The 20,854-nt window shown below is 39.5% G+C and overlaps 1 protein-coding gene across 1 annotated transcript in view; it reads left to right on the top strand.

Annotated features, from left to right (window-relative positions):
- The window catches only part of nxph2a (neurexophilin 2a), a 27,859-nt gene extending 8,267 nt beyond the window's left edge, over positions 1-19,592 (top strand). The window contains exon 2 of the mRNA XM_042494698.1: positions 17,665-19,592. Coding sequence (XP_042350632.1) covers positions 17,665-18,411 — 747 coding nt within the window. The 3' untranslated portion in view covers positions 18,412-19,592. The remainder of the gene's footprint in view (positions 1-17,664) is intronic.
- The last annotated feature ends 1,262 nt before the right edge of the window (positions 19,593-20,854 follow it).

The following is a 20,854-nucleotide window of genomic DNA, read 5'->3' on the forward strand; positions in this document are numbered from 1 at the left end:
TTTATTGATTTGTCACTTATTGTAGATCTGCATCATATAGCTCATCCAATGTAAGATTAATCAATCACCACATAATGACAATTCACTAAAACCCTGGCATAAAATTTTAGTTGACATAGACATCAGCAGAAAATACAAGTAAATCTTACAGAGGATCATTTTGTTCTGAACTTATTTAATGAAATACCAAAACACCCTATTTTAATGATTTAAAAAAAATCATATACAGGATACCAGGATATATAATTTCTGCAGCCTTTTTAAAAATATTTAGATTTGGTTTAATTTTGCAAAACAGACTGTGACATTAACAATAGTCATAATGCAAACATGCTGTTAATTTCCCCAATAGCATCTAAATTAACTCATTGTTCATAACTTGCATTGTGACTTTTCTTAGGAAACATTTAGATATTTAAAAAAATGCTATTTGTACAATAATACAGAAAACTTACATTACACTCTGAATAAATGTGAGTATAATTCTCATATTCAAATTAACAATTCAGCTGTATTCTTAATGGATATGTGGGGTAATGTAGTTTTAAAAAATCAGTTTACCATCACTAAATATAAACTAGCATTTACTGATGCGTCTGCTTGCAGAGGTTTTAGTTTCTTTTCTTTGTGGTGAGTTTTTTTTTTTTTTTTTGTTATGTTATGGCCTTTGAATCCTGCCTCTGTCACTTATGGCTCAACAAAACCTACAAACAGTAACTGCTTTTCATTTATTCATCTATATTGCATAAATATTTGTGGTTTGCCATCATTTTCATTTATTTGCTTCGAGCCGTGAAGAAGCTTTGACCTCTGTGTTGAACCCTCGACACCCGTGAGGTGTCTGTGCCGTGCTAAAATGGAGGCCAGAGTTGAAAAATAATGACAACTAGATGAAAACTGCAAAACCAAAGGATTTCCAAAGCCTGCGCTCATTCTCCTTTATGACTTATACAAAGTGATAAAATCATAATTCCCTGTGAATATATGTAAAATTATTAGTATTTACCCAAGAATGATCGCCTTAAGCTTCTTGACAGAATCTTTCTGAAGTCTAATTCTGTTATTATGGCAGGAATAAGCTCCCCAAAGGAAGATCATAAGCTTTAGGGAAATATAAAGGTCTTTTCCTTCTTTCGAATAGCTGCTGATGTCTTCTATAGGCAGTTGAATAAAGAGTGAGTTTTATCGTGATCATCCTCACTTTAGGGACTCTTGCCGTGATCAGACCTGAACAGAAAATGCCATGTGATTGAAGAAATTCTTCACATCTGTGCCATCCTCAAAGAGGGCTTCTTTAAAGATAGCCTTGAACTGTGCAGATGCAGCGGCAAAATGCTGTCTGCTCTGGCTGCTGTTGTAATCAGCCCTGTGCCTATTGGGAGCTCTGCCTCCAGAGAGAGAGACAGCCAGGCTGGCTCCCTGGAGAGACTCGCTTCATATGCCTCAGTGGCTTCCCTCCCAGCAGACCCACCACTGTCTGACTGGGGACATACTGGCCCTTATCAATATTCCCCCACCTTCCAAAGGGTAGAAAATGTTTAAATACGAGACGGGCGCTCACTGAAAGCGTGAAATATGCCCCAAACTTCTTGAGTTGAGAAAAACTTTTTTGAATAGTTTTCTATGAGGACTCCATGATTGGGATGACATGTGATAATGTTGCAGTTTCAAACAAGGTATAGGGCACGCACATGCAAAAAACTTGCAGGGGCTGTATCAAAAAATCAAACTAAGGGCAAGAGTCAAACAGAAGCTCCCAATACTTTTTAATTGTGCAGCATTTTGATCTGACAGAGATCTCCGTTAGGCATTTTCAAATTCAAACCCACCAAGCAGAGCAAGCAATTTATAGGCACAAACACAGTCATCTCTCATGTGATTGTGATTTGCCTGATTGAGTGTCAAGCCACTCTCAGGTTGAAACAATCAGATTGGGCCAAGCAGAGCCCAGGTGCAGAGCAGAGCTGACAGGTGCTCTCTGATAATCAGACATGGGGGACAGAACATGTCATGTCTCCATGACACAAAACAAAAAGCAATACTATACAAGGATATACTCAACACATCAAATATATACCATAAATCACCCCCCCCCAAAAAAAACACTAATCATAAAAACTATTACCTAGAAAAATACATGGAAAAAGTAGGAAAAATAGAGAAAAAAGGAGAAAAAAGTAATTATTTAATCTCCTAAAAATGCTTGATTTCAGCCCATAGCGTCACAGGATGCACCTCAGAAAACTGAACACCCCTGATGTACTGAAGCAGTGGTTCCCAACTGGTGGGTCGTAGTCCAAAAGTGGGTCGCGGGTCCATTCTCAATGGATCGCAAGTGACTTGTGAACATAAGTTTGTAAAAAAAATTAAAAACTTAAAAATACTTTTATTTTGAAGGGCTTTGTCTGTTTATTTTTGCAGTATGTTTTATTTTTTATGCTCTAAGCCAATGTGTTGTTGGTGAAATAAAAATGTGGTAATCTTTCCAACCTTTGGACCTTGAACTAATGACTTTGGAGAAATCTGGACCCCATGACTGGAACAGCTGGGAACCACTAGACTGAAAGATATATGTTTTTATTGTTTAAAGTTCAGTATCTGCAGCCTTTAGCCTCGCATAGCTGTGGCTGCATCATCCAAAACAAGAAACTAAAACACAAACACTTTTCGTCTATTCTTTTGCTCCTGCGCCTTCACACAGAAAACACACAGAACATGAATCAAACGGTGAAAATATAACCCCGGCCCTAGCATCTGTGCCATACCCCAGGGACAAATAAGAGGGTCAAAGCCATCCTGGGAGAATCCATTCTTCCCCATGACATCTGCTGCAGTTATCCTGTGTGCAATGACAGCAGAACAATGTAGATAAACATACTTAAGAGCCCTGCTCTCTTCCATATCCCTCTGCCCTACAGATTGCACGCAGGAAAAGTGGTGTTTTTCAATGCTGCTTGGGATTAAGCGCAAGGAGACGTTGACAAAGTCTATTACGCCTTTGCATCTTATTGCCGGGGTAGGAGCTCTTTGGTAACGTTATGTCATGACAAAGCACCTATGTGGCCCATGCCAAGAGGATCAACGGTGGCGTTAAATGTATATCTACATCCTCTGTTAGCGTAAACGCTGCCCGAGGTCGGAGCGAGTAGGGCAGGAGCGAACGCCTTAACAGAAGAGTGTGACGCATTAAAGAGACAAAGCTTAGCCGGTTACTCGTAAGCTGAACATGTCTTGTCCTGTGGATCCACGACATGCTTGGAGTTCATCCCTGCAACTTTGATGTGCACTGATTTAAGGGATTACAAGTTATTTCCCAAAAGGATTTGGCAGTAATTTCGACACTTATTTATTAATTTATTAACATGCAGCCACTTCATTATTTATTTGTTTATCCATCAATGAAAGTGGAAAATCATTGGAACAAGGATGTGATTTGGTTTGCTAATATTATTAAAAAAAAAAAAAATCTGCCAGAGGATTTTTACTGCTTGTATTTTCTCTCTGCAGTGCCGGAGCGAGACAGTGTGGCTCTATTCAAAGTCAGAAAGGGCTCTGGCAAGGACAACAGTTTTATCCCTGTCTTCATAACAAAACACAAATTCTACATAAATTCCCTCTCTAAGGGCTCTTTAACCCTTTTCCCCTTCCCCATGCTCAATTAGGTTTGCTTTTATTATTTATTTATTGTATATTTAAAGGCAACTAACACTGGGAAGAGTAATAAAATGTACAGTGGAGGGATTAGGAGCAGCTCTTTAATCTCACGCTTCTGATAATACTGCATGGGCTGATTGATTAGTTTTTCAGGAAGCTTATGTCAGAAAAACCTAATCCGTCTTTGGATTGTGCCAGCCTTGTAAGGTTTTCCGTGCTGCCACTTTATCATGGCGGCGAATTACAGAGCTGCTGGGCTGTGATAAGGTCCTCGTCTCTTTTACAGGCCCCACCGCCCAACCCCATGTGCCCCCCCTCCTTTCCCTCTGGACAATAAAAAAAAAAAATGTGTTTATATTCTTCACATCCCTGCTCTGCCTGGTCTTCACATCAACCTCTCCCAGGATTTGCCTTGTAAGAAAGAGAGGGTGAAAAAAAAGAGTGGAACTTAAGTCTTCAAAAAGCCACCAGAGAAATTGGGTGGAGAGAGAGAAGAATATGAGCGAAAACGGCAGGCAGGGGCAGTTGAAATGTCTGTGGAAGTGATTAAACATGGATTGACAGAGTGGAGGGGCCTTGTATGCATGTGCTGCCTTCCAGGGATCATTTTAGGGCTTACATGGTGCTGATGTGTATCCGTGCTCATATTGGGGTCACAATCTTTCTAGCCAGAAGGCTTGACTAGATAATCCCTCATAAACAATACTGTCTGTGGCATTTGCAGTCCTCGGCCTGTATGTTGTGTCAGACCTGTGAAGGAAAGGTTGCCATTTCTGCACGTTAAATCCCTCAAATGTGTCTTGCAGACACTACAGGTTGCATTGACTGTATCGAGCCCTGCAACCCCATTCCTTTTCCAATCATCAATCATAATTGTGTGTGTGCTGGCAATAAATCCATGATAAAGGTCCTGAAATGAAAAGAAAGGAGTTCCAAATGATTGATAGGTGTAATGCAGCTGCCCTTTGCATTGACAATAACCATAATCTGGCTGCTGGATGGACCATTAAAGTCTTAAGTCAAACAATTACAAGCAGCGCAATTACTCTCCTCCCAGCTCGTGATGTGAACTGTTAGGATGTAAAGTTCTGAGCCACTCTCTCTCTCAGAGCACCCACTGTGGCGGCTCTGGTGCAGAAAACATTATGTTTAATATGATTTTGAGTTTCTTGATCTTGGTCCACAGCTATGAATTTTTATGGGCAATGTGCAGCCCGAGGCAGCGTTAGATCTGGGAGCTCCGTTACCTTATAGCATTGTCATTACCGCTCTGCAGGGTCAGAGACATCCAGCAGTCAGTAAAGCAAAACTTTGCTGTTTAGCAGCTCTTTTACAGTCTACGTTGCTTTTCACTGCCATGCTGCAACAAAACAAAAGGTGGAGATCATTTCATATATGGCAGGTGTTTTGTCTGTGTTGGAATATCATCTGAGGAATTGCTTTCTAAAAATGTGGGAAGAGGCCAACAAGCAACTTAACAGAAAATGGCCAAACAAAATAGCTAGAAATGAATAAAAAACGTGCAAAAAAAAAGACATGAAAATTTGCCAAAAAAGGAGGAAAAAAAACAGCAAAAACAAACAGATAAGAAAGTTACCTCAATAAAAGAAAATTAAAATAGTATATTTTCTGTAACATAATATATAATAAAGAGAATTATAAATCAAGTGTTTTTTGCTGATAATTCCCCAGCTAATTTTCAGATCATTTCATTATCAACTTTCACGATTTTTTTTTTTTACAGATTGCAGGAAATCTTTTGTCAAGTAGCTGATTGTGTCAGTTCCTGTGTTTTTGACAGACATCAGAGCAATTTTAAATGCTAGTTACAGGCGTCTGAATGCAGCACAAGCAAAGTGATGTGGATCCAGGTGTAAATCAAAAACTGAATGTTGTTAATGTCCAAGTCGTCCATTACTGTTTGAATTACCCCAACTCATTATAATGTGCATTGTTACATAAAACCTTAAGACACAAAGTTTTTTCCACTACCCAAACAATCTGACATGTTAAGTTTTAATTATCACCCTGTTCTGTATTTCGGTGAAGGCAATCATGCGACATGTCACAGCTCAAGAAAAATGATTGACCTCTTTAATTAAAACTGTGTTGCTTTCCTGTAAAAGGAAAGGTGTGACAGCTTTAGAATAAGTGCAATAAATCTCCCTTTCTGATTATTCTCACTTTTGCATTTTCCTCCTCTGCCTCTGGGCTTTGAGGCCTTTCTTTTCAGCTTGTCATTTCCAGCCCTAACAAAGCACTGTCAGCTCCCCTCTGTCTTTGTATATTTCTTGTGAAGTACCTGTCTTCAGAGCTGCTCAGAGAGAAAGGAAACGGCGTATTCCCTACTCTTGTTTCTTCTTCAAAGGGAGCTGCTTCTGTGAAATCAGCCGAGGCGCAATCTGCTTTGAGAACAGAAACATTTGCTCTGTCAAATTTAGTGGACGTGCGTTTGAGCAAATCAAGCGAAAACATTTCTGAATAAAACACCCCGTGTATCATTTGCAGCACGGATTTGAAGGGAAGAAAACACAAAATTGGAGTTGTCACACATACACAAGCACACACACACACACACACACACACACACACACACAAAGCTCAATGAAAGAAACATTTCGATTACCTCTTCCTGAGATGAAAGTGGAAAAACTGGAAGCATTCATGACAGAATAGCATGCCTTGCCTCCTCAAGTATTAGCTGAAGAGTTTTACAAGCATGTTTACCATTGTTGTACAAAGTAGACGGTGTTAAAAATTGGTCAAGAGAATGATAATTACACTGAGTCCAACGTGCTTTGTGGTATTATCCTCCTGAATCCCTGCTATCAGACACACGGAGGTGTGCTGCAGGTGTCAGGAGCCAGCACAGGAGTTGGCGCTTTGACCATGTAAGGGGATTATGAAACTGATGATGCGTTGAAAGGTAACGCCTGCCTAAAAGTGAAGTGTTCAGGGCTTTGCTGCTGTCACATGTGGCAGGTGCTGAGATAACACAAGTATCCAGATTACCTGGAGGCTCTTGTCCCAGAGCCCCTCCTCTCTCCCCCCTCTTCTCTCCTAGTGGGATCTTTGCCAACACTTTCTGAACACCTGACATCATCGCTACATTGAAATTACCAACACTGACATGTTCTCACTAACATCCCACTCTCACCCGCCGGGTCTTGCCACCGATGTAGGTGAGCAATCAAATGACAATGATCTCCCGCAGTTAATTCACAAAGGAAGCGTGTTGTTGTGACTAGCAGGGTAATTTTAATTTTTCTTGATTTTCATGCAAGGAGAGCACTGGATCCAAAGCAAACAGGAGCAAAATGATGTAGCACCCTCCTTAATCTTTTTTTTTTTTAATGAATTACCTATACATAAATAGCTCATTGGATTTATTGCAACCTTGATCACAGTTAGCTCTTTTCCCCTTTCCTTTTGTCTTCTCATTTTCAGAACTGCAATTTCCCTTTCTTGGGGAAAGACATCATAGCAATCACTAACTTGGCTCTAGCTGCGTTTAAACACACACACCTATAATGCACGGGCCAACCAAACCATGTCGGCACATGGTACTTTAGAGGGCCTAAGAGAACTTCCACTATTTAAAAAAAAATAAAAAAAGTTCAGCCTTTCAACTGATTAATTCTGCTAGTTTTAATTTAGTTTTGGCACTAATTAGTTAGAAATAAAAAAATTGCAAACAAAACCAATCAAGCTTTTCAAGGGCCCCCTTCTCCACTGGGGCCCTGGGCAGTCAGTCCCACTTCTCCCAAATTAGGAATTTAATTTAAAAGATTCAGTTCAGTTCAACAAAGCAGCTATTGACATGTTCAATATAATAATTCTATAATATCAGCTTTTAAAAATAATTTTACCTAAGCAAATAAATATGAAAAAACTTGCCCAAGAACTTCTAACAATTCCATATTATATTTAATGCATAAATGCATAAATGCATTTGTGTAAAATAAGTGATTATGACAAATTTTGAGACGAATACTTTCTGTAAATATTTAGTATTTGAGATTAGTTTATACTCAATAGGCTTATTTTTGAAGGAATTGATACATTTTTTAATTTGTAACTTTAATAATAGTCGAAACAAAAAAAATAACTCTAGTTTTCTGCAGAGAAATGAATAAAATGCTGGATATAGGCCTGCTGTATTTATTTTTTAAAAGTTATCTTACACCCCTCAAAACGAAGAAGACTTTGTGACCCTGTGTGAAAATTTGGCGACCCCTAATGGGGATCCGGACAGCCAGGTTGGGAACCGGTGCTATAAAGAATTACTTCAATGACTTTTAGAGTCAATCTGACTTTAATATTGAAGTAATAAGACAAAAACATAAGCATAGTGTGATAATGACTCTGGTTTGCTTCAAGTAAAGTTGCTTGTAAGTTGTGGGTAGTTTACACAAGGGATGTCCTGGTACTTGTGACACCGGATTGACTCCAATTTACTCTGCATTACAGCATTAATTGGAAATTTGGTGTCTAACATATTTCTGTTGCAAGGATTTGTTAAAAACACTTATTTTATTAAACAGAAAATAGATGATGCAGTTGACATGAAGCCTTGAAACTACCTTCAGACTAGTTGCTATGTGACATGTACAAAAGGACAGGCCACTTAGTTGATTTAAATACTTTGATTGTTGCTGACACTCCTTAGAATCCAAAATAAATTATGTAAACATGGTCGGTGCTAAATGTGTTGTAATTTCCTGTAATTTGTACCCTTTGTTAGGGACAACTAAAGCACGTTTTCACAATTTTGTCTTGGCAGCTTCCACACTGCAGGAGAGCTAATTGTGTGTGATTTGTGCAGTTTAGTGTAATGCTTCCTGTAGGGAAATGCTCTCTAATGATACCAAATGATTTACGACTCATGCAAACACCACAACAAATAGAAGTCCACCAACGCTCAAAGGAGGTGAGGTGAGGCATGGTTTCAGTCAGTGTCAGCTGCTGAGAGGAGAGCAAAAGAGAAGATTGTGACACTATAAACATGACTAATAACTCACATCGGCGGATTTATGCTAGCCACAGGAGGGTTATGTTACGTGCTGTAATTTATGCTAATCATAGGATGTGAGCAGCTCCAAGTGACATCATGAGCAGTTGGATAATGTGTGTGCGCAAAAACAGGCTCCTAAACATAGTTAATATATAAGGACCACGTGCATTATGACTTTATGAGCTCAGTGTGTTGTGCTGTATTTGTGTCAGAGTAAAAAAGGACAGAAAATCATTCAGAACTGAAGTGGTCTGCATATTTATACTTTCTTGAAGAAGGCAGTTGGCAGCAGTTAGAGCTCTTTCTCTCTATCAGGGCGTTTATTGTCTTTTTTCCTTATCCACAAGAGAGGTCACAGGTCAGATACGTCTGATTGAAAGCTGTGGAGCTGGTAGAAATACTGTGTCTGGCTCAAGAACACTTTTGCAAGATGAATGTTTTCTGACGTGGTTCTTAAACAAAAAAGTTATCATCTGGCAATATTTATTTATTTATTTATTTTAGTTTTATTTATTTATTTATTTATTTTAGTTTAAGAAAATAATACATTTTTAAACACAGGCAGTGAAACAAGGAGTGGAAAACTGTAGAATCTAATTTTAATTCACATGAGCAATTTTTTAGTGTTGTAACACAATGTTAAGGTACTTAAGTATTTTTGTAGTTTTTATATTTCTTCTACTTCCTCTTTTACTCATTTCCCAAATGAAATGTGGACTTTTACTCAATATACATTCCCTCTAAGCATCCTCATTACTTACTACAAAATTGTGAAGGAAGGGAGGAGAGAAGTAGGAAGGAAGGGATGGAAAGGTGGATGAATGAAGGAATGGGAGAGAGACCTTGTGTCAAAGACCTTGTTGTAAGTGTAAAGTACCCTTCATTTAAAAAAAGTTCTTTCTTTTAAAAAAAAAAAAAATATTTACTTGTACTTTTACTTTCAATAAGTACATTTATTATCATAAAATAATTTCTGATACTTAAGAACAACAAAAATCAGATACTTTAAGAGTTTACCCAAGTAATAATAGGTGACTCTAACTTCTGCCAAAGTCATTAACTTGTGAGAAAATTATACTTTTTCTGAAGTATGGCTTTAAGGTACTTCATTCACCACTGGCAATTTCTAATATTTCTATTTGCCTGCTTCATTTTTTGGTTTGCATTAAGGCTGCAGTAGATCGTTACACATCTTACAGAGCCCTAAGGCTTTGTTTATGTTTTTCTATTTGGCTTGGAGCGACAGCCATCACGTTTTTTGGCATTCATGTTTGTCTCATGATCACTGACAACACTGCTGCACTTTTGTCTTCCTGCACAAAATGTAGCTCTTAACACTGACCATCATGAAAAAGCCGCCGTAACAGAACTATCATTACACTACATGTGCAGTCACAGCTACGGTGTGCTTATTGCTTTTTTTGGGGGGAACGATTTTGATCACACCATTCATTGTGGTAGTTATGGTTTTCATGGCGCAGTTAATATGGAGTGCATTTAATGTGAAGCAAGAAACCAAACGCTGTGTGCCGAAGTTGCTCGCGGTTTGATGTTAACAGCTTGTGTTCTTATTACTCACTCTGGTAATGGATGCCTCCTCACCTCTCTACCTGCGAGTCTCGATAGAGCTAACACTTGCATATTCTGTGTCATGACAATGATGTGATGCGTGCTCTTCAGGTTTTTCAGCACACCTGTCAACAGTGAGACATAAAGGCCATGTGCTGTGGAGATACGGAGATGGTGATACTGGTGGGATTATAGTAATGAAAACGTCAGCATCACTTCCCTTTAAACCCGCTGTTCCCTCTCCTCCCACCATCAACACTTGTGCAAAATGTTAAGACAGTGAGAAAGCAGGTTTGGTGTAAACATACAGAGGTGCAGACAGGAGTTTTAAGGACTTTGACAGCTGGCATAACCATTGCACAACCACATGTATTCATTATAGTCTCACTCTTAATAGGCTCCTTAAAGTACTGGCCACTCTTAATATTCACCACAAATTACCTCAAGTATGTAGATGATGAATTTAACCACAAATTCAATATTGGATCTATGACATCTTAAGTGGAAGTGTTAAGATATTAAAGGCTGTGGTCTGGCTCATTCTCACAAGGTTAGGTGGTAATGGCCTAAAGGATTATACTGGAGGGGAGTAGATATGCTACATGCACACACACACACACACACACACACACACACACACACACACACACACTAACCGTAGCTGTCTGTGATTGGTAAGGTGCCCCTGGTGTGGATTTGCTGTTGCGATCCACCACAGTGCTGAAGCACCTGCCATGTGTTTCCCTGGACGGCCTCTGATTAAAAGTGATGGCTCTGGAGCGTGAGGCTGTTCCAGCGATCAGAGCACCAATCTATTCTTCAGCAGCGTGTAGACTCTGAGCTCTGGGCTGCCTAAGCGCCTCCAGGGCCTTCTCTCTTGGAACCGGCTCTGGGTGTGAATCATTACAAATGATATGCCCTGTAACATCAGGAGGAAGATGGCTGGGGAAAGGACGTGGGGCAGGGGGGGATTGCGGGTCGAGAATGGTTTTAATGCGAGTGGAGCCGCTTGTCATGTTTGACGCTTGAAAGCAAGAGGCTGCAGTGAATCCGGGGTCTAATGCTAGCAGTGGCGGCTGAGCAGCTCTAATATGGCAGGTGTTGTGTTGCAGCAGAAGTGTTTCGGTAGGCAGTGGTGAAGCCGGTGCAATTTCCGTGGGATGTCCAGATTTTTACTACGTGGAAGCGCATCAAGTTAATGAAGCTTCAGACACAGAAAATTAGCAGAGAAATGAATTGCACCACCAAAGTGAGGTCAATTTGCACAGATAAATCCATGAAGAACAGTGGAGTGCATCAGTGGAACAGCTCTGCTTGCACTGATGAGCAGGTTAATTGCCCATTTTGTTTATTGTGAGGAAGATGCCTGAAACCAATTTTCCCTAGACGCATATCCCAACCTTATGTGCTGGAGAAAAATCAACTCAGAAACAGATTATTTTAGCCGACTGATACAAGAAATGAGAATGACGCAGAATAAAAAAAATAGACACAGAAAACCAGATCATGAGTGGGGGGCCACATTGTCAACTATGCCAGGTTGAGAGAGATTCCATCGCCGGCTTAAAAACAACACTGTAGCCTTGCCCGCGGCCCAGAACCCATCAGAGCCGAGCACAATGTCGCCGGCTGCTCACTGAAAATGCATTTTAATGGCATCTCTTCAGATGATCCAGAAGCCAGATGTCACTGGCTTCTTAATAACTTTCTAGAGGCTAGTTCTGGTCACTGTGGCAATTACCTTTATGTCAGGCCTCTAAAAGATATGTCTACCCACGGGACAAGCAGGCAGCCAGCTCCATAATGCTCATTACAGATGAATGTCGAAGCTGATTCATCCTGACTCAGTGTGTGGCTCGCTGCTGCTCAGACCACTGTTAGTATTTTACTTCCACTAATACCTTTGGATAGTGTTGATTCACACAAATCAAATAGTTCATGCGGTGTATCAACGAAGCCTTTAAAAATAATTAATGAACTCTTTTTGTGATGTGTGCATGTTTTATCTAGCTTTTATTTAGCCAGGAAGATCACTGATGTACAAAAATAGCAGAAAAAACATTATATGTAAAAAGTTGCAAATATTTGTTTTTGCGGACACATAAGTATGTATGTAGTATGCATAAAAACATGCTGATGGAAATGCAGGGAGAATAATATACGCAGGCTTGTAAAAGCCTGGAGTGAAAATTTTGGTTTTGTATGCAATATTTAAATAAATAATTAGTGGAATAACTATAATAAAAATTGATCAGTATGTGGTTGGAAGAATGCATTTTATTTATTTTTTTAAATAGTGAAAGCTTTCTGATGGTCCTCTCGACCCTTAAACGGCACAAAAATGGTTTAGTCGGCACCTACACTGGAGCATGAATGTACACATTAAAGTCTTGGCCCAAGAAAGTGAAATCAGACTTACAAAAATGAAAAGAGATGAAGAAAGGAAAAAGAAAGTAAGTAATTGACAATAGGAAAAAAAAAGTTAAAGGTGCATGAGAGAGACGTAGATCAAGCGAGGAAGGGTAGGGGGCCCATAGAGCTTGCTTATGCACAAGGCCCAGAATTTGATGCTACTGCTCTGCAGCTCATATCATTAAATATCTATCAGATACTTTACTGGTCAGATTTTATGTCACATTACCAGGTTTTCTTTAAGGCAGTTAATGAAAAGACATCAGTATATTTTGCAGTTAGTCCCACAACCAAGGTGCATAGAACGGTCTACTTCTACAGAATGTGGCAAGAAGATCTGGTTCAGTAATTGCTTGTGCAGCAAGATAAAAGGCTGGAGATGTTTAAGTAATTTACAAATCTCTGCCTCAATAAAAATAATGTGCTTTTTCTCTATTTTTCTCCTCTGATATAAGAAGCAACAGCCTGCCAGTGACAGCAGCACTAGGTGTGTGTTCGTTAAGGATTTTGTGGAGGAGGAACTTTCCAAAACCCAATTTTCCAAACTTTTATACTGACATGTATTAATGCGGCAAATGCATGGCATGCTAAAGGCTTTAATTTTTTAAGGATATTTGGTTCAGCACCATTCACATGAGCTCTGACAAGACTCCAAACAAAATCCTCTTTAAACTCAGACATGACATTCCAAAAAAAACTCACTCATCATTTACCTTTATCAGCCTCATTTTTGTGAAACACTCTATGTCTATTCAACCGTCTCACTTTCCATATTCAGTGCCATAAATTCAATAGTATTTCCATTTTTTAGGCTAACTGTGCTGTTATTTTTTAGTGTAAAAATGAAAATGCACAATATTAATAATTGTTTTATATGGATCTTTAAATCTGGTTATTTAAGACTTAAAGAAATGTGAAGACTGGGAAAGTTTAAAGTTGATTAATTAACTTTTCTTTCCAAACGGTGTAATGTTAATACTGTTTCTTCATGACCTTAAACATATTCTTGCCATCTCCACACTGCAGTTTATTATTCTTTATCAGACATACATACTGATTCGATATATCTGTGATCACTTAAACTGCAGAAAATATAAACACTGTTCTAAGTAAATGTGGCCTGATCTAATATTGATCTAATACTGAATTAAAAAACACTGAATAGTAGCCAGAGTGTTCTTGCACTCCTTATTTACTCAGCCCAAAATATTCACTTCAAGTCTTTTAAGTGCATCTGACTTTAAGTGTGTAAAATATATATATCCACCTCAAAAATTCTCGCAGAGGAATAAGAAATGTGGTGTCTATGGCACATGCATTATTTTTAACAAAAAAACTCGCAATGAAATGTTTGACCTCTGCTCCTGAGATTATGGAGTGTAAATTATAGCAATACTCTACCTGTTAGTGCTGATGCAAAAATTATGAAAAATAGGTGTGCATAATGAATATTAAAAATCAGAAATAAGCAGTGTCAGAATGAAAAAAGTAAAACTTTTGATTTTTGCTCATACATGGTGGATATCTGTTCAAATTACAGGCAGCATTTTATAGTTCTCCCACCTTTATATTTACTGCTGCATCACTACTCTTTTATAAGCCACAGACACCTTTGACTGCTGTGGTATATAGATGTAATATCTCTGCTCGGGGGCATGAGCTTCATGCGCCTCTCTGTGTTTTTGTTTAGGATGTACAGGAAAAGGAAGAAGCTAAAACCACACAGACAGACGTTTTGCCACTAGTCACTTTGCCTGGTGCTGTTGAAATGAGGTCTGGTGTTTTCAGCTCCATAAGTCTGCAGTTATTATCATAATAATGTCTTGTTTCAAGTCGCACCGAAACGCCTCTAGCACAGCAGCACCGATTAAGAAATCTTAATTAAGCTTTTGTAGATTCTCCTTCATCAGACCTTGCCTGCTTTTTTTTTTTCTCACAGCGTCTTGTTGTACAAAAACTCACATTCCTTTAGTCTGTTTTTAAGAGACACCACTTCCGCCTAAATGAACGAGGTGTGTTAGTGTGTGCTGCTGCGTGTGTGCAAGGAGACGGCGAGAGAGAGAGACAGAGAAAGCAACCAAAGCCTATGTGTCAGTGCACGCTTTCAAGTTCCCAGTGCTTCATCTCTCTTGGGGCATATAAGTATTAGATATCCCTCTGCTGATCCCCTTGTTGTCAAAGCAATTTCCCCAGTTGCTCATCATACTTAAACTCCTCTCTCATTTCCATTATAATCATCCCATACAAAGCTCACCTGAGATTTACACTGAAAGACAAAATTTGGTTTCACCTCTTAAGCTTCGCAGCATGACACACAATGTGTAATGGATATAACGGCTCGGGCTGGCGGGGAGACGAGTGCTACGTCCTCCTTGTTCACAGCAGTGAGGAAATGTTACTGTTGGGAGCCCGCAGTCCCACAAATTTTATGTTCGGCATCGCCTGTTATTGTGATGTTGTAAGAGTCAAATCAAATTAACAGCTGAGCTCACACGAGGTATTACTAAGTGGCAGTGTCAGAGAGGGAATACCGCCACTGGAATTGGTTGATTAAATGACTGTGGATGTGATGAGCGACACAGAGGGACATTATTACAGTGTTGCCTCATTCATCCATGTTTACAAGGAGCAACTGTCTTAATTAAGTATTGTGAGGCCTGATAGATGGGTCAGGCTCACTGTCCGGGGGAGACACATTGATTTCACATTACATATCCAGATAACCATAGCTTGCCACATTAAGGTGTTACTGCGGTGTGGGACGTAGGCAGTAAAGAAAAGCTCTTATTATAAGGTAGTTGCATAACCTTTAACACGTCGAATGGAAAGCTTTATAGGAATGTGGCAAAACAAATTGTAGCAGACAGACCTAGTTTATTAGCTTTGTACACATGTGCCTCACTTAGGCTTACAGCAAAATTATAATTAGTCTGGAAGTAGTGCGCAGCAGCTCAGTGAGAATTCAAACAGCCGCTGCTCAGTGCTTTCAACATCTGCTTCTCTCAGTGATCCCTACAACCGGGCCCGGGGAAAGCCAGCACTACTAATTACTAATAAAACTAGCTAAGCTTATTGCCGTGAATTATTAAAGCTTTATCTGAAGTGGACCAGGAATCGCTCCTGAAGCTAAAAGGCTTTGAGGCACAAGCAGGGATCACAGTTCATTGCTGCGTCTGGATTAGCACTCAGCACATACTTTACCATAGGACCGGAGAAGCCTGTGTTATTGTTGGGAACCATTACGGGCTAAAGTTTGTAAGCATGGGGTGTTTAAGAATAGCCACGCTGGTATGAGACCAGCTCATATGTTACGTCCAGGGGATTTGCATTGTCATGTAATCTGACAAGTCGTCCTAAAATATTAGAAGCTTTATGCAAATATGAGCCCAGCTGGGGTTCATCGCTGCAGCCAAAATGATTCCCTAATACTCAGTGGTGTATTTCTTAATTTTTACCATCTCTTGGTAGAATAGTTTCACTGTGATTTATATAATAAAATTACTAGGAATGCGTTTTTGCTCTGCTTTACTGCTGGAACTACATCAAACTTGCAAAAAAAAAAAAAGACTGTTGACAATCGGCTATTTTCTGATTATGGAGTGACAAACACATGTTATACATCCTTGTAAAGAACCCAGATTATGTTGGATATAATGATCTGTAAACGCACTAGTAAAACCAATTATTTGTGTTTCAAGCCTTTATAAGCAATGCTAATAGCTATGTTTACATAGCTATTAGCATTGCTTACATTTGTTTTGATAAGCGGTTGAATGCTGCTTTAATTGTTAGTGAGTTAGTGAGTAATCACATTTAATGTCATTGGCCTCAGTATCTAGACAGCAGTCAAATTAATGGGCACTGCAGTTGAAACCAAATTTGAAACTGAGCAAATTACAATAGTGTCAGGTTTTGTGTAGTTATAGGACCCAAATGCAGACAAAGAAGCAGGTATGAATAAGTTAAAAAAAAAAAAGCGAGCTTTAATGCGGCTGATGGTAAACCAGAAAAGTAATCCACAAAACGTACAAATAAAATCAGAGAAGCCAACTAGAGTCCAAAATCACTTAAAGTTTCAAAATGCAAAAACCCAAAGCCACCAAAACTCAGAAACTGACAAACAAGACGGAGAAACTGATGAAGCAGTGACTGAACACAGAGGACACACTGACGATGAACTGACAGAGACACAGGGAAGCACAAGTGATCAGAGTGATCACAGTGATCAAAGCGTAGGGGAAACTGAACAAAGGGAAGAAGTAAATATAGCACAGACACAAGAGGAAACACTGCAGATACAACAGGACTCTTCAAAATAAAACAGGAAATGCAAACTATGGAACTAAACAAAACTAAGGCAGATTCATGACAAATAGTGGAGGTGGGCTAGTTTTTAAAGTTTCAGAGGCTTTAGTTTACAAAATGTCCCTTTAATATATTTGATTCTGCAAAGGAATCAAAAGTCAGTGCTAAGCTTTTTTTTTTTTTTAAATTGTTTATATAATTATTTAATTTTCAATAAAATGTCATTTTTTCCAAAGACTGTGCACTCATTCTGTTGTGTGATTGAAGTGTTGGGGTCTGTTTGAAATACTTGTTGTAAAGCTTTAGTTTACCAAACAAAATGTTACCCAAGGGTGCTTTTACTGTAGTTCAGCATTTCTGAAAGTAAATCTTAACTTGTGTGACAAGTGGTTGGCTACATACTCATTGTGGGATTTTTTTCCCTCTCCATCTTCAGTGCTGAAGTACTGTTTTCTTTATTCTTTGTGCTGAACTGCTGCTGTTGCAATTTTACACTGCAATTACAGAGATAAGTTGTCAATCGTGGTTGAATTTTCTTGGATTTTCTGTTATATTTCTGGCCTGTGAAAGGTATCATTGCCCATTAGAACTCTGCTTTAGAAACACTGTATGTATTATTGTCTGTGCATCAGTGTTGGAAAATTATACTTCAAAAAGGTTATACGTCAATTAATGTTTTTCTGTCTACCTTTGCTGTGCTTTCTCTAAAGGTCACATGCAGGAAAGCGCACGGAGGAGCCACAGAGCTCATCGAGTGGGGCGACAGCGATAACGAACAGAAGATTTCTCCCACAGGAGCCAGTCCACGGATCCTCAACCCCCTGCGTTTGTTTGCCAGGGGCTCCCCTGGGTTCAAGAGCAACATGAGGGAAATTACATATTTACAGAACATGGAGGACTTCTGGGACTGGTTATCTAACCAGACAGATGTTCAGGGTGCACAGGCCAGAACTAAACGCAGGCCCATCGTCAAGACTGGCAAGTTCAAAAAGATGTTTGGGTGGGGGGACTTCCACTCCAACATCAAGACCATCAAGCTCAACCTGCTAATCACGGGGAAGATCGTGGACCACGGGAATGGCACTTTTAGCGTTTACTTTCGCCACAACTCCACAGGCCTGGGGAACGTCTCAGTCAGCCTGGTGCCGCCCTCAAAGGTGGTGGAGTTTGAGATCGCCCAGCAGTCCACGCTGGAAACCAAAGACACCAAATCATTCAACTGTCGCATCGAGTATGAGAAGACGGACCGCAACAAGAAGACTGCCCTGTGCAACTTCGACCCGTCCAAGGTGTGCTATCAGGAGCAGACGCAGAGCCACGTGTCCTGGCTGTGCTCGAAACCTTTCAAAGTCATATGCATCTATATAGCCTTTTACAGCGTAGACTATAAGCTGGTGCAGAAGGTATGCCCTGACTACAACTACCATAGCGACACACCCTACTCTTCCACAGGATGATCTAGCTGTTAGTATGCATCAGCCTTTTGTCTGATCAAATCATGTCAACCTCTAAGCTCCTCGTCCCGACATACCTAATACCTGTTGCAGGAAGTCCAACTCATAATGGGACACACTCTGGAGGGAATTGATGCATTGTTTGAAAAACTTTTGTACGTACAGATGAGTTAGTTAGGTATCCAGGGACTTGGTTTTAGGGGTTGACTTGGGATTCAGAGCTATAGCTACCAACCCTGGGTGACTCCTCCACATCACAACAGCACATGTTCCCCGTTAACCACCGGTATAATTAGCATGTTGTCCAGATGTTGTCTTCAAGGCTAGACCATAGGCAAGGAGCCTCCCAGTTGGAGCAACGTGGGCTTCTGTGCCAGTGCTGCATTGATGCCAACATTGTCAATTTCCTCACCTCATTTAAACAGTCAGTTATGGGCTGATATACGACAGGACTTTGAATAAAAATTACAACACCGAGACATTTGAATTGTTATTCAACAGGGCATAAAATTAGATATTTGAAACATTGCTACACTTTGACTGATTACTCAAAATGATCTGTTCATTGCTTTCGAACTAGAGCTAATATCCATTTGTACATGTTAACAGAACACACACAGGACAGTGTCTATTATTTCAGATTATCAGTGGGTCTTAAGTAGTTCTGAAAAATGAATATGGCCTTACAATATATGTTTTATCTCCTATCTCTCTTATAGTGACTGGCCTTGATTATGCCCATGACAAAATAAATTGATCCAATACATCTAATCCCAAAAGTAAGCCTAATCATAAATCATTGTGGGTATCCATGAACTTATAACCTGGCTGCTGCCTTGTGTGCTCCTCAAAATGTGTTGGTTTTCTGCCGCAATCATCATAAGGCATGTGTGTGCTAAACTAGTCTGAAATCCAACATCTGTGTTTGCAGGATGCACTTTGAGGCATCAGCCTGCCGAGCGGCCCCGCGGTGGATTAATGTGTCAGGAGAGGAGGAGGGGGAGCGATAATTGCAGGACAGGTGGATTTAGTGAGTCTGGCAGACAATTATCAGCACTTTGTCATGGTCCTGCCACCAGCCCTGACATTACCTGTCTTTAATAGGCTTTAATTAGCCTGGGAAATTTCATTTACCTAAGACTGAGAGTGGAGAAACCAAAAGCCAAAAAAAAAAGAGTGAAAAAAAGGGGAAAAAAGGCAAAAGTACAAAATCTGTCTGGAATTTTAATGAGAAGTGGGACCTGGATTTTAAAATGTCACACATTTCCCACTTGTACAGCAGGCTTAAGTTGACTGACTTTTGTGTAAAAGTGGATAACATCCAGTCTTGTAGTAAATGGTGAAATGTGCTTTGACTTAGCAATCACTTAATACTTCTAAAAGGTTCTGTTAAAAAACCATCAACAAATAAAATGTCATAAATTGATTGCGTATATCCAGGGTTTTTAGACTAGGGCATGTGCCACCGACTAATCATATGGCAAATAATTCTGTCAATGTTACTTTCTTTGCTGTATCTTATGTCTTTCCCCATCAGCTGTAAATGATCCTGTCACATTATACACATGAGGAGAGGTGTATGATAAAGAAATTACTAAATCCGAGTTGATCTATGTTGATGTTTTAGTTCTACTCCTTTGTGGAAATGCTGTGTATTAATGTGTAACTCTAAAACTAAACGTGTTTACTTATGGCTTCAGAGTAAACATTGTCAATTTCTTCTAATTTTTCCAGAGAAATATATAAATAAGTATACTGTTCCTTATTTTTGGTGTTGGTTAAGCGATAACATGTAGATAGATGTCATATTTATTGCTTATAGTCAGAGATTGCTTTGATTTACATTTTTGTAAACCTTGCAGATTGTACCCTTTTTTGCTTTCCTGCTTGCTCATCCATGTTTTAACAGTTTCCCCTGTAAAATAGAGAAGAAAAAAAGAGCACTGCTGTGTGCACAGTGTAAGTACAAATGTCGATTTTGGAAAATTTGATTTAATAGGGGTTCATTTTGTTAAAATGAAATTGTAAAGATCAATTTTAGGTTTTTATGGCATTAAACCTGATTTGAACTTGGCTCACAGCATACTGTCACACTGAGTCAGCTCCAGTCTGTCGGTGCTCACAGTTGTCTCGTTTCATTCCTACAAGTACTTCTCAACAGGATAAACACACCATTTTAAGAGGTACATTTCAGTGTAGCTTTTTAATGGGCAATAAATCTGTGTCCACAGGCGTGGATGATACCAGAGGTACACCTCAGGGAGCACATCCATTTTGCTGTGGCCATCAGGGACAGGGGTCTTTTCATCGCTTCCATTACTCTTATCTGATCAGGGTGAGGCACCCACTCCTATAGGCGTCAAGTCACACCAGGCTTTCCCTGCGACATGCATCCAAATCCTTGGAAAACTGAGAGGAATGTTAACGTAAAAATCACTTCTCGTAA

The sequence above is a fragment of the Plectropomus leopardus genome, chromosome 10 (genome assembly GCF_008729295.1).
Source record: "Plectropomus leopardus isolate mb chromosome 10, YSFRI_Pleo_2.0, whole genome shotgun sequence".
Lineage (NCBI taxonomy): Eukaryota > Metazoa > Chordata > Actinopteri > Perciformes > Serranidae > Plectropomus > Plectropomus leopardus.